General features: G+C 38.6%; 1 protein-coding gene across 2 annotated transcripts in view; it reads left to right on the top strand.

Annotated features, from left to right (window-relative positions):
* gtf3c3 (general transcription factor IIIC, polypeptide 3) overlaps positions 1–14384 on the top strand; it is a 34971-nt gene that overhangs the window by 13274 nt on the left and 7313 nt on the right. For both annotated transcript variants that reach the window (XM_061904722.1, XM_061904721.1), the window contains exons 6-13: positions 1956–2121; positions 4527–4674; positions 4758–4899; positions 8086–8186; positions 8272–8443; positions 11035–11237; positions 11308–11409; positions 11488–11620. In XM_061904722.1, the coding sequence (XP_061760706.1) occupies positions 1956–2121; positions 4527–4674; positions 4758–4899; positions 8086–8186; positions 8272–8443; positions 11035–11237; positions 11308–11409; positions 11488–11620 (1167 nt within the window). The remainder of the gene's footprint in view (positions 1–1955; positions 2122–4526; positions 4675–4757; positions 4900–8085; positions 8187–8271; positions 8444–11034; positions 11238–11307; positions 11410–11487; positions 11621–14384) is intronic.

The raw sequence follows: 14384 nt of genomic DNA, 5'->3' as shown, positions 1-14384 counted from the left end.
AAGGAAGACAGAGAGGGAAATTGTATACATACATACATACATACATATGTATGTGTGTATATATATATATATATATATATATACATACATAAATGAGGTGTGTCCAAACTTTTGGCCTGTACTGTGTGTGTGTGAGTATATGTATGTATATGTGTGTGTATGTATGTATGTGTGTGTATTTATATATATATATATATATATATATATATATATATATATATATATATATATATATATATATATATATATATATACATACATACATACATACCTCATTTCAATGTGTTTTCTTTATTTTCATGACTTTTTACATTGTAAATTGTCACTGAAGTCATCTTAAACTGTGAAATGAAAACCATTTTCGGTAATTACCTATAGAAGCTCATCGAGTGAAGGCCTAGAATGTGCTATACAGTATAATAAATACAAAACAGTTATATACAGAATACAAAGCATGTTTTCACTTATTTCACCTTTTTTTGTTAAGGACATAACGCCACATGCGTTCACTCATAGTTCTGATGCCTTTAGTGACAATCTACAATGTAAATAGTCATGAAAATAAAGAAAGCACATTGAATGAGAAGGTGTGTCCAAACTTTTGACCTGTATTGTATATGTGTGTGTATGTATATACAGTACATTAAATTTAAAGCGCCCATGATTGTCACACACACACTAGGTGTGGCGAAATTATTTTCTGTATCTGACCCATTACCCTTGATAACCCCGTGGGAGGTGAGAGGAGCAGTGAACAGCAGCGGTGGCCGCGCCCGGGAATAATTTTTGGTGATTTAACCCCCAATTCTAACCCTTGATGCTGAGTGCCAAGCAGGGAGAGAGATATATATATATATATATATTAGGGCTGTGAATCTTTGGGTGTCCCACAATTCAATTCAATATCGATTCTTGGGGTCACGATTCGATAATAAATCGATTTTTTCGATTCGATTCTCGATTCAAAAACGATATTTTTACGATTCAAAACAATTCAGTATTCATTCAATACATAGGATTTCAGCAGGATCTACCCCAGTCTGCTGACATGCTAGCAGAGTAGTAGATTGAAAAAAAAAAAAAAAGCTTTTATAATTGTATAGGACAATGTTTTATCAACTGATTGCAATAATGTAAATTTGTTTTAACTATTAAACGAACCAAAAATATGACTTATTTTATCTTTGTGAAAATATTGGACACAGTGTGTTGTCAAGCTTATAAGATGCGATGCAAGTGTAAGCCACTGTGACACTATTGTTCTTTTTTATTATTTTTATAAATGTCTAATGATAATGTCAGTGAGGGATTTTTAATCACTGCTATGCAGAAATTATAATTAATATTGATACTGTTGATAATATTAATTTTTGTTTCATTACTTTTGGTTTGTTCTGTGTCGTGTTTGTGTCTTCTCTCAATTGCTCTGTTTATTGCAGTTCTGAGTGTTGCTGGGTCAGGTTTGGTTTTGGAATTGGATTGCATTATTATGGTATTGCTGTGTAGTGGTTTGTTGGATTTTTTAAAAAAAAACAGAGAATCGATTCTGAATCGCACAACGTAAACGATTCGATTCGTATTCGAATCAATTTTTTCCCCATACTCCTAATATATATATATATATATATATATATATATATATATATATATATATATATATATATATATATATAGGATGGATATCCATTTTTATAGTATTTGGTATGATATATATACACACACACACACACACATACATACATACATACATACATACATACATACATACATACAAATACACGTACATACAAATACACATACATATAGCTAAATTCTTTTAACCCAATGTGGCCCCCAAGTCAAAAAGTTTAGGGACCCCTGTTCTAACCCATGATGAGTGCATTTCAAAATCTGGAAATGATCTGAACTTCAGTTTTATGGTAAAGTGCCATTAAAATAAATGATCCTTACTACAGCTGTCAAGTATGCTCCCACCAACGTGCGCTACCTGTGGGATCGCTGTAGTCTCCTCATGCGTCTTGGCGAGCACAAGCAGTGTATGGATGGCTACCGTCGGATCCTGTCTCTGCTTCCGCTGGAGGAGGGGGAGAACTTCATGCAGCTGTCTAAGGATATGGCCAAGTAGGGAACTTAGAACAACTTCCTGTAAGCTTTTGTCATCAACTCTTTTTATCCCTAACATCTTATTTGGAGGTGGATGGCAAAAATGTTCATTGCTTTCGTAAAACAATAACCAATCCACAAGAGTTTCATTGACGGACCAATAAGGCCGACAGTAAACTACCTTATCACTTACTATAAGTTTGTAGATTCAGCATGGATAACGATACATTTAAAAGTAATAAAACTAATATCATAATAAATTCCAAATAAAATCATTGATTCCCATGAGACTGCAATCTGTATGTGGACTTGGGGTGTAGGTTCTTGATGATGTCATTATCTAACTTGCATAATTAGCCATGACACGTCACCCAAAATCATGAAAAGTGAAACAACTATGTTTGAGTATACAAATTAACTTTTTTCCATCACTTTATTTGTGTTTTTTAAAGTCTAAGTAGCTTAGATGAGGGGATGGGAGCACTGCAGTCTAAGTATCTTAGATGAGGGGATGGGAGCACTGCAGGACCCACTGCTCCTTGAGAAGAATGCCCATCCATCCACGTTCTACCGCTTGTCCCGTCCAAAGACATGCATCTGGAGATAGTTTGATTGGCAAAACTAAATTGCTGTGTGAATGTTGTCTCTCTATCTGTGTTGGCCCTGAGATGAGGTGGCGGAATGTCCAAGGTGTACTCTGCCTTCTGCCCGAATGCAGAAGGCGGGGTACACCACGTTAAATGTTAAACTCTCAAAAAATGTCCAATAATTATATTTTTTTTCCAAAAAGTGTATCGGGATAGCTCTAAAAAGTCACAAGATAGAGCAAAATAGTTTGCAATCCAAACTAACCCTGCATCTTTTTATTCTCTGGCAGACCATTTACGTATGTGGGGTAGAAATGGATGGATGGATGTGTTGTAAAGGAAGTGGAATTGACATTTCAATTGATTTTGGTGCATTCCAGACTTATGCTCTCCAGTATATATACAAAGATATATTACCATAACAGCAGTTAAAAATCAAAGCGTGTTTTATAAATAAGATTATTTTATTTAATTGTATGCATTATCCAACCATCCATTTTTTTACCGATTGTCCCTTTTTGGGGTCGCGTTATATTTAAATTCTATTATACTTTCAAATTAAGCCAAATTAAATTTAAAGTGCCAATGATTGTCACACACACACTAGGGGTGGTAAAATTATTCTCTGCATTATTCTCTGCCCGTCGGAGGTGAGGGGAGCAGTGAGCAGCAGCGAAGCCGCACTCGGGAATCATTTTTGGTGATTTAACCCCCTAATTCCAACCATTGAAGCTGAGTGTCAAGCGGGGAGGTAATGGGTCCCATTTTTATTGTCGTAATGGTTGAAAAAGTACTTATTCTTCCAAAATGCTTTATTTTTTCCAAGTATTGGTAATGGATGGAGAACATTTTTAATTTGAATGTTTGTAAATTATTCTTAGTATTTTAGCCAAACCCTTGTAAATGTTTCTGTTTGCAATTATTTCAAAGTACAATTTTTTTATACCAAAAAATATTATGTTACCATCATTAATTTAATAGAGCATATTAAAAAAAAAAATCACAATTAATAATTATCCATCCATCCATTCATCCATTTTCTACCGCTCATTCCCTTTTGGGGTCGCGGGGGGCGCTGGCGCCTATCTCAGCTACAATCGGGCGGAAGGCGGTGTACACCCTGGACAAGTCGCCACCTCATCGCAGGGCCAACACAGATAGACGGACAACATTCACACTCACATTCACACACTAGGGCCAATTTAGTGTTGCCAATTATATTGAATTAGTCTGGGTTTCAGTTGGTCACTCATCACTGTCTCGTACACACGGACATGCCAGGAGCCCGTGCACATATACAAAAGTAGTTTCAGGGAAGCAACGAACAATTTGCAGCCACGTTGTTGTTATGATAGAATACACATTCAATGATAGCTAACATTAGTAGCTAAACCTTGCCAAATTGCTATCATTACCTGTTGGCACACAAAGCTAATGTTTGTGCGTATGTGTTACGTGGAGCATAGTTTACATCTTTAAAGCCTTTAAAGGCAGCCATGTAAATAAAAAAGCTGCTTTCCTGTTACTCTGAATTTCTGAATTATAATGAATTTCACTCCCTGTAATTCTAAATTCCAAATCAACATCTTGTTGGTTGGAGCCAATTCAATTTATTTTTGATTTTTTCTTAATTAATTTAACTGAAATACGAAATTACGAATTTTGCACAAGCATGTTACTGTACGGTCATCTTGTCACATATGTCACATGTCACACTTCTTGTAACTGAGTGAACAGTTGTGGGCTGAGGTCCTTAGTTATATATCTGCCATGAATATTTCCGGCTTGTAATATGGGTTGAAAACACTGAGTCAAATTTTGATTGTGTGTTCTTAGGAGTTATTATGAAAGTGGTGACCTGCCCTCAGCACTCGGCGTGATGGAGGAAGCTCTGGCCCGACACCCCAAATTGGTTAGTGATGACATGATCAACATGGCCGCTGAGCTCTACATTACCAACCACCAATATGACAGGGCTTTGCAGGTATGTATACTGTATGTGCACACATTACAGCGATAACGGACATATCTTGTGTGTAAGTAAACAAAGTTGTTTTTCGCACTCAGATCTTGGTCAATTTTATGGGCGTGGTTCTGGTGCAAGATGAAACTAGCTCACAGTCTGTAGTAAAAGATGAGAATGTGACAGAGAAGACAGCTGAGAATGAGAATAATGAGGATGCAAAGAGTGAAGCAGAGAAAAGCCAGCGTAAGTGACTAATCCATCCATCCACCCATTTTCTACCGCTTATTCCCTTTTGGGGTCGCGGGGGGCGCTGGCGCCTATCTCAGCTACAATCGGGCGGAAGGCGGGGTACACCCTGGACAAGTCGCCACCTCATCGCAGGGCCAACACAGATAGACAGACAACATTCACACTCATATTCAGACACTAGGGCCAAGTGACTAATCATTTTTTTTTTTTTTATTATGGGAAAAAGAAGTATGTTATCAAATTTTATAAGTGTACCCCCTTTATAAAGATATATATTTAGGAATGTTTCAGATCCGGACACACCAGGGAATTGTGAAAATCTGCAACCAATTGAGATGCCCACTAGAGATGCACGGTTTGCGGTCTCATTTGCGGAGTCCGCGGGTCGGGCGGTTGACATGATGAAAAAATAGATTTTAATTAGATTCGGGCGGGGTGGCGGTTGAACCATCCGGAGATATTTGATATACATGGTTACGGGATCGGTATCCTTTGCCATTCGAAGAGCCATTTAAGACCCGTGTGATAAAGCGAAGATGTCAACAGGAGACGCTATTATTCTCTTGAATGACTACCGGCAGTCAGTCAGATAATACGTATTAGGGCGTGCTATGAAGCCATTGGTTTTGCCGCCTTCTACAACATGTACGATTTGCTTGTCAGTCCAGCATCATGTTGTGTGTGGCTTCCGCGGCAACTCGCACATAACTGCAAGGCATACTGGGTGACACAGAGTACACTAATGGTTGTGATATAAACAATTTTAACACTCTTAGTAATATGCGCCACGCTGTGAAGCCACACCAATTAAGAACGACAAACACATTTCGGGAGAACATCCTCACAGTAACACAACATAAACGCAACACAACAAATACCCATAATCCTTTGTATTCATGACACATCCTGACTTTTATACACCCCAAACCCCGCCACCCCCCCGTGCGTCGGTAAGGTGGGCGGGGTCGGGGGCGCGGGGGTGTAAAACATATTCAGGATGTGTCTTGAATACAAAGGATTATGGGTATTAGTTGTGTTGCGTTTATGTTGTGTTACTGTGAGCATGTTCTCCTGAAATGTGTTTGTCAATCCTGTATTGTGTGGCTTCAGAGAAGTGTTAAAGTTGTTTATATCACAACCATCAGTGTACTCTGTATCACCCAGTATGCCTTTCAATCTCATACGTGTGATTGTGGAAGCTGCACACAACATGTTGCCGGACCAACAATCGGTTTGTACATGTTGTTGAAGGTGTCAAAGGCAATGGCTTCACAGCACGCCCATATTCTTGTCTTCAGGATGAACACTATTGAAAAGTCGCAAGAACGTTAGCGGCTCCAATTGACTTCACTACTCTGTGAAACAGGTTTAAATAACTCTGTGAGTGGTAAAGGTGGCCAACCTCTGATGTAATTCAGCGGGCGGTTAGTGGGCGGGTACGGTCCTGATAAAATGATGGTTCGGGTGGACGATTCTGGTGATGCGGATGATATAATTGCCTATCCGCGCATCTCTAATGCCCACACAATTTTTGACACACGGCACACTAACTACACTCCCCACCTCAAACTTCCTGCCATTGTTCACTCACAACACAATCCAGGGTTAAGCCGTTCAAAAATTCATGAATTATGACCGACTTTGGGTGAATGAGATTTGCAGACAAAAAAACGTATATTTAAGTTTAAGCAATATTAATTAATTAGAAAATCTGGGAATTTTTGGAGTCGCAAATGCTGAATTGTGAATATTTGGGGATGCACTGGATTCTCAACTCATTACGGTACTAAGCACATGCAAACTAGATAACGGAGGCAAAACTCGTTTACTAAGGTAATGAGCAGAGAAATGTTTCTTAGGTGAGCAGAAGAAGGTAGCGCAATGCACTTAGGTTGTCTTTCTTTAATGTGTATTTTCTTGCATTTGGATCATTCCTGACGCATGAATGCATTGCAGTGTTGTGATGGTTCACCGCCTTCCTGCAGAGCATCAGCGTACTAAGAATATTTTTTATTGTCAATAGATTACAATCTACACTATAATACAGAAAGGGTTGTACATATTATCAACATCATTGCACACTGGTTGGAGAGCATGATAACATAAATGTAGAGGGAAATTAGTATTTCCATGGTCACATAATGCCAGTGGTAAAGTGTTTTTCAACCACTGTGCCGCGGCACACTAGTGTACCGTGAGATATTGTTTGGTGTGCCGTGGGAAATTATGTATTTTCACCTAATCGGGTTAAAAATATTCTTTGCAAACCAGTAATTATTGTCTGTGGTGTCAAGAGATTCGGCATTGTAACTGTAATACCCGTCCATGTCAGTAGGTAGCAGCAGGTAGCTGATTGCTTTGTCAATGTCAAGAACATGATTTGTTGTGATCACAATATGGAGACGACAGCGGGAGGCTGCATGCAGGTGAAAAGGTATCTGATGCTTAAACCAAAAATAAACAAAACGCATTGAAGCTTAGGGATAGCTATGCATAACAAAACTAAAACTGAACTGGCTGCAAAGTAAACAAAAACAGAATGCTGGACGACAGCAAAGACTTACAGAGAGTGAAGCAGACGGCGTCCACAGTACATCCGTACATGACATGACGATCAAAAACAAAATTGGAGCGCCAGACAAGAACTTAAACACTACACACAGGAAAACACAAAAAAAACTCAAAATAAGTCATGGCGTGATGTGACAGTTGGTAACAGTACACCAACTTTAAGACGAGCTATAGTGATGCACGCTTGGTTATGGTTTGAATTTTTATCCAACAATCGCAAGAACAACTTTTTATTGTCAATATCTGGTGCTGAGTTAAATTTTTTAATGTTTTCTGCTGGTGGTGTGACTTGGGATTTTTTCAATGAAAAAAATGTGCCTCGGTTTAGAAAAGGTTGAAAAACACTGCAGTAGTACACGCAACAACCTCATTTAGGACCTGGTATAATAACCACATTACGCCCACTAATAGTTTATAGTTTGCACGCACTGTTCAACATGTGGTATTTTGCGCTAAGTAGATCAGACCCAAGTGTATAAAAGACACCTGTCACACAATATTCTTTTATTGAAACCATTTTACCGCTGCGGGCAAGACCAAAGATCTGCCAAAGGTTGAGCCAAGTTCAACTACGGTAAAGATAATGAGGATGTGTTTATGCATCCACAGCTGAAATCAAGGATGTTGAAGTTCCCGACAGCGTCCCGGTGGACCTGAAAGCCAAGCTGATTGTCTGCCTCATTCACATGCGCATCCATGAACCCCTGGAGGTAGCTTACTTTTTACAAGTGTGACAAATTTCAGACAGACATACTTTGACACTTTTTTGCTGGCTTTTGTTCCATTCAAACACAGACCCTGGTGTCCTCACTGATGGAACAGAGTGCAGAAGAGATTGGTGACCTGTACCTGGATGTGGGCGAGGCCTACCTGGAGATGGGAGAATACCTGTCTGCTTTACCTTTATTGTCTGTGCTGGTCGTATCTGAGAAGTACAACCTGGCCGTGGTATGGCTTCGTCACGCAGGTATGACTTCCAGGACAATGATGATCACTATTGTCTTGTTTTTATTTCATTTATGAATTATTGATCTCCGGGAAGTTCCTTTTCTGCCATATATGATAATGTCATATACTGTAAGGCAGTGGTTCTCAAATGGGGGTACGCGTACCTCTGGGGGTACTTGAAGGTATGCCAAGGGGTACGTGAGATTTTAAAAAATATTCTAAAAATAGCAATTATTCAAAAATCCTTTATAAATATATTTAATGATTAATACTTTAAAAAAATGTGAATGTAAGTTCATAAACTGTGAAAAGAAATGCAACAATGCAATATTCAGGGTTGACAGCTACATTTTTTGTGGACATGTTCCATAAATATTGATGTTAAAGATTTCCTTTTTTGTGAAGAAATGTTTAGAATTAAGTTCACGAATCCAGATGGATCTCTATTACAATCCCCAAAGAGAGCACTTTAAGTTGATGATTACTTCTATGTGTAGAAATCTTTATTTATAATTGAATCACTTGTTTATTTTTCAACAACTTTTTAGTTATTTTTTATATTTTTCCCCAAATAGTTCAAAAAAGGCTCCTACAAATGAGCAATATTTTGCACTGTTATACAATTTAATAAATCAGAAACTGATGACATAGTGCTGTATTTTACTTCTTTATCTCTTTTTTTCAACCAAAAAATTCTGATTAGGGCGTACTTGAATTAAAAAAATGTTCACAGGGGGTACATCACTGAAAAAAGGTTGCGAACCACTGCTGTAAGGAGTTGTTACGACAAGCTACAAACAGTCTTATTAAAACTGTTTATGAGTGAGGGCGAACAGGTAGCGCCGAATGTACAGTATTTGTGGTGTTCCAAATGTATTTATGTATTTTTATTTATTTGTATCTATTGGTGGCTGGAGGCCACAAAAAAAATTCATGTTTGCAAAACACTGCGATGATCTCAAATCCCAAAGTCAAACACCAAATGCCTCGACAGGAGCTTTCTCCACTTTGCTAATACAATATGGAACAGTCTTCCCCCTGTGGTTGTTCAGGGTACCCGCGGATCCTTAAAAAGTTTTAAATTCATGTATCTAAAAATTAAGGCCTTAAAAAGTATTACATTTATTAGAAATTCCTAAAATGGTCTTAAATTCAGTACTCAATGGTCTTAAATTGTCCGGCCGTTTTTTTTTGTTTTTTTTCGGGGCACGTCTTTGAGTAAAAGTTACGGCACATCTTTGAGTAAAAATGAGTGATTTCAGCTCACTCATTTTTTCTTTGTATCTCTTCAAGAGATACAATGAGTGACCTGAAAGAAATAGAGGCAGAACTCGTGAATGAGAACAGCCAACTGAGGCTCATTTCAGTGTTTTGTTGTTGATGTTATAACACTGTTTTGCATTATTATTGCACTATTATTGACCGAATGTAATTTATTTTTACCCTCACCTCGGTTATTATGTTTTTACTGGCGTTGGTGTTGGTTTGTTTGTTTTGGATGTCAAAGTTTTTGGATCCCTCAAGATTTTTGATAAGCTGTTTGGCAGAGTGGTGCTTATCAGTTTGTTTATTAATAAACATACAAAAAGTAAACTTGACTGATTGTCATTGAGGTTGTAGTAAAGTGGGATCCCCAACCATCGCTTATATTTATAGATTTTTTATTATTTTTTTCAGTCTTAAATTTCATTCAAGGTGGCATTAAAAAGGTCTTAAAAAGTCTTAAATTTGACTTGCTGACACCTGCAGATACCCTGTTGTTGGAGACATTACATTAAGCAGTATTCATGCCTTTTATGAGGCTGAACAATTTGTGGCTGTAATCCTTTAAACCTCATTGACTTTTAATCGTCAAACATATAGTTCATACAGTATATGCCTCTGAGTAAATGCAAATTAGAGATAGGTTCTTTGAATGTATTTTCTTAAACCTGTATCTGCAAAAGCGTGATAAAAGAAATTGAAATGAGACGTCAGAAAAGCCTGCATTATCTGACCTTAGACCTTGGACCTGGCTTATACTTTGGTAAGGTAGTGTAATAATAAATGATAAATGGGTTGTACTTTTATAGCGCTTTTCTACCTTCAAGGTACTCAAAGCGCTTTGACACTACTTCCACATTTACCCATTCACACACACATTCACACACTGATGGAGGGAGCTGCCATGCAAGGCGCCAACCAGCACCCATCAGGAGCAAGGGTGAAGTGTCCTGCTCAGGACACAACGGAAGTGACGAGGTTGGTACTAGGTGGGAATTGAACCAGGGACGCTCGGGTTGCGCACGGCCACTCTCCCCACTGCGCCACGCCGTCCCAATCAAATCAATCCGTAATCAAAATTTTACGTGTTGACAAGCCAACGTTTTGATTTTGACAAACATATTTGAATATGGTTCTTATTATGACAAAAGGCAGTTCTACTAAATTACAGTGCCAATCAAAATTGAGAATGTATTAATATGTTACATTTATAATAATTTGGAACACAGTGTCATGCATTCAGCCTTGATGGAGGTTCTTAACATTATTCATCTGTACTTAATGTTGAGGGCCAATGAGTATGTTTGCCAAACTATTAGTGATCAGCAACTTCCACCTCCCTCGCAGAGTGTCTCAAGGCTTTGGGTGAGATGGAAGCAGCGACCAAAAGCTTCACCAAAGTGGTCGAGTTGGCACCGCAGCACCTGGAAGCCCGGCTCTCTCTCGCCACCTTGCAGCAGCAGCTTGGCCGCCCGGAGTGCGCCCTCAAAGCCTTGGAGTCCATGTACGACAACGACACACTGGCACAAGACTCATCGGCAGCGCAAAAGGCAGGTTGCATTTTTTTTGTGTGGGACTGAATTTAAAAGATGACGCTCGCAATATGACAAATCTGTGCAGGAACTAAAGCTCCTTCTGCATCGGTCCACGCTGCTGAAAACGCAGGGACACATCCAGCACTATCTGGACGCCATGATCACCATGATCTCCATGCTGCTCAAGGTACAGTTATAGCTTCATGTTGTCTTTCTGCTGTTTTAAAATACACAAATCAAAGCACAGTGTGTGTTTTTATTCAAGGTGGCCATGCAGCGAGCCAAGGTCTGTGTGTGTTCCATCAACATGTCAGGCGAGAATCACCTGCGCTTAGTGAAGGTTGAAGACATGATGCTGGACATTGGGGACCCTGAAGCTGCGTATTTGGACATCACTTGTACGTACATTGTGTGTGGTGCAGATTTGTGGCATTTCTGCTGTATTTTGTAGGGCCCAAGAATAACCGATTGAGAGATTTTACACAAAGCTCGGTTTAAGTTAAACTAGGTTTAAGTTCTAAATATGTCTTACACACAAATTTTAAAGTAGAAAATGTATAGTTTGTCACCACTAATTATAACAATGTAAAATGATCAATGAACAGATGGATTAATTAAGCTATGGCAGTGTTCAGTTGGATACACAGTACACACAAAAAGATTTTCTAAACCTACAGAGATTTGTTATCTGTTACAGAGCCCACACATAAAAATAAAACATTAGGCATTGAACACTTTTGATTGTTATGTGTGTATTGTGTTATGACAATATCAACACAGCACACCACACAACACACACCAGTGGTCCCCAACCTTTTTTGTATCCGCGGACCGGTCAACGCTTAATAATTTATCCCGCGGCCCGGGGGGGGTTTCCTTTTTTTTTCTTTTTTTTTTTTTCTTCTTTGTCATGAAAAAGGGACGTTTTTTTCATGAAAAAGGGAGGTTTTGTGGTTGGTGCACTAATTGTAAGTATTCGTTGTGTTTTTTTATGTTGATTTAATAAAAAAATAAAAAAGAAACAATTTTTTATTTTATTTTTTTTTTTTTTAAATAAAAAATTATTCTGCGGCCCGGTACCACCGGACCACTGACACACATAATTCTGTCCCAGACTCTCTTCCAAGGCTATTCAACCGGCGGCTTGGGAACGTCACTAAACCAGCCTTAGAGTTCAGTTCAACAAACTTGGTAGAGAGGAACATTATATTCCTAAAAACACTTGAGTTGTCATGTTGAGGATCTTTAACTAGCTCTGCTATGTAGTCAGCTTCTAAATACAGCACTGTGCTTCTGTTTTATGGACAGGGATATTTTGTAGTTCTAAAAAAATAAATAGACAAAATCAAATGTGTACTGCAGATGATGCTGGTCCTCTGGAATATGAAAAACAAGAAGCATAATGAAGGTCCAGCCCTTCAGTCCTTAGCTTTCTGGAAATGTGCCCCCCAAAACAATTTAGTTGAATGGCCTGCTTTAGTCCTGCGAGCCTAAAATCCTGTTTGAACAAATGTGATTCAACAAAATTGAAACATAACACACATAGACTATGCACCAAGCAAAAAATCCTAGTTTGTGAACCTATTCTCAAACAGTGGCAATAAAAAATATTCTGATTCTGATAGCAACCACCATTGCAACAACCAGAAAAACAGGCGATACAGAAGAGGACATACTCGAGGAGGGCATGATGGTAGTTTTGGGACAGAATCCAGAAGAAAAGAAAAGACTATAAAAAATGATGAAAACAGACTTCATATTCTACTGAGAGAGCCAAAGGGGAGTTGTTCTAAACAAAGTAGCCCTAATGTGTTTTTAAATGCTTTTTTAAACTTCTTGATTAGCTAGTTTCTGTACCACGTCACAAATCAATGATGATTTAGGAGCTGTCAGCTCTTCCCTCAGACATGAAGAGTTTTGATCAAGAATATTGAACAAGTTCAATACATATGGTTGTCGGAACGACCCGTTGTGAAGCCAATCATTAAAAAATTTACTCTTTACACCACACAGACAACTAGACAATCATTTTGGAAATAAGATAATCAGGCTCTTGTAGTTTTTGGTTGGAAAGGAAAAAATCCCTTTTTTTTTGTCAGTGCGAACAGTGCAATCCAGAATTTTTCATATCCGACCCAGGCCTCTTCTGTATGTGGATAAAAAACAGATTAGTATGTGATGCAACTGCAGTCTGAACGCTCTCGCGCTTTGTTTGCATTCATCTGGCCGGATTGCATCCAGAAGCGATAAGCATCATGATTATTCTCCAAAATAGAAAGTTACAAAATAAATAGTTGACAAATGAGCAGAAAACAGGTGAAAATAATATTTTCGAAGCTCACGTTAATGTTCCACCACTCCCATGGCTACGACTGCTCGCCCACAGACACGCGCTATGGTGCCGGCCTTAAAGCAAAATATTCTGTGAGCTGCCAGAGCCAACATACTTTCTCTGTTCTTTCTTAATCTTCTCCAAAATATAATTTGATTTAAACAACTGTTGAATAATATTGCACAAAATCCTTGACTTTGACACGTATGCGCCACGTTTATGGGGCGGTTTAGCTCATTTGGTAGAGTGGCCGTGCCAGCAACTTATGGCAGGTTCGATTCCCGCTTCTGCCATCCTAGTCACTGCCGTTGTGTCCTTGGGCAAGACACTTTACCCACCTGCTCCCAGTGCCACCCACACTGGTTTGAATGTAACTTAGATATTAGGTTTCACTATGTAAAGCGCTTTGAGTCATTAGAGAAAAAGCGCTATATAAATATAATTCACTTCACAATTCACTTCACTTTATTCCCGGAAACACTGCAGGACGTGTGACTGCATGCGAGTCAGTTCGCGTTTACATTACGGACTGCATTTTTCTGTATGTGAACCATTACTTAGAAATATTGGATTTGCCTAAAAAATCCAAATTGGGCATCCTATCCTGCTGTGTGAACGTAGTTTAAGTCTCACTTTCGCGTTGCCTCACTCAGCTACGGTGCTGTCAAGGACCGCCGAACAAAGTGGGACATCTCATTGCTCTGCAAAATAACATTAAAAACATGGAATAAATTTTGGGCTGGTACATATATGCTTTACATTTTACCTGTTGTGTGACATTTTATAGGTTATTACCGACATAGGCTGAATGTGATGTGTTTTCTATATAG

Source organism: Nerophis ophidion, linkage group LG06, assembly GCF_033978795.1.
Source record: "Nerophis ophidion isolate RoL-2023_Sa linkage group LG06, RoL_Noph_v1.0, whole genome shotgun sequence".
In the NCBI taxonomy this organism is placed as follows: domain Eukaryota; kingdom Metazoa; phylum Chordata; class Actinopteri; order Syngnathiformes; family Syngnathidae; genus Nerophis; species Nerophis ophidion.
The sequence above is the reverse complement of the archived record's forward strand: the minus strand, read 5'-3'. Positions and strand labels throughout refer to the sequence as shown.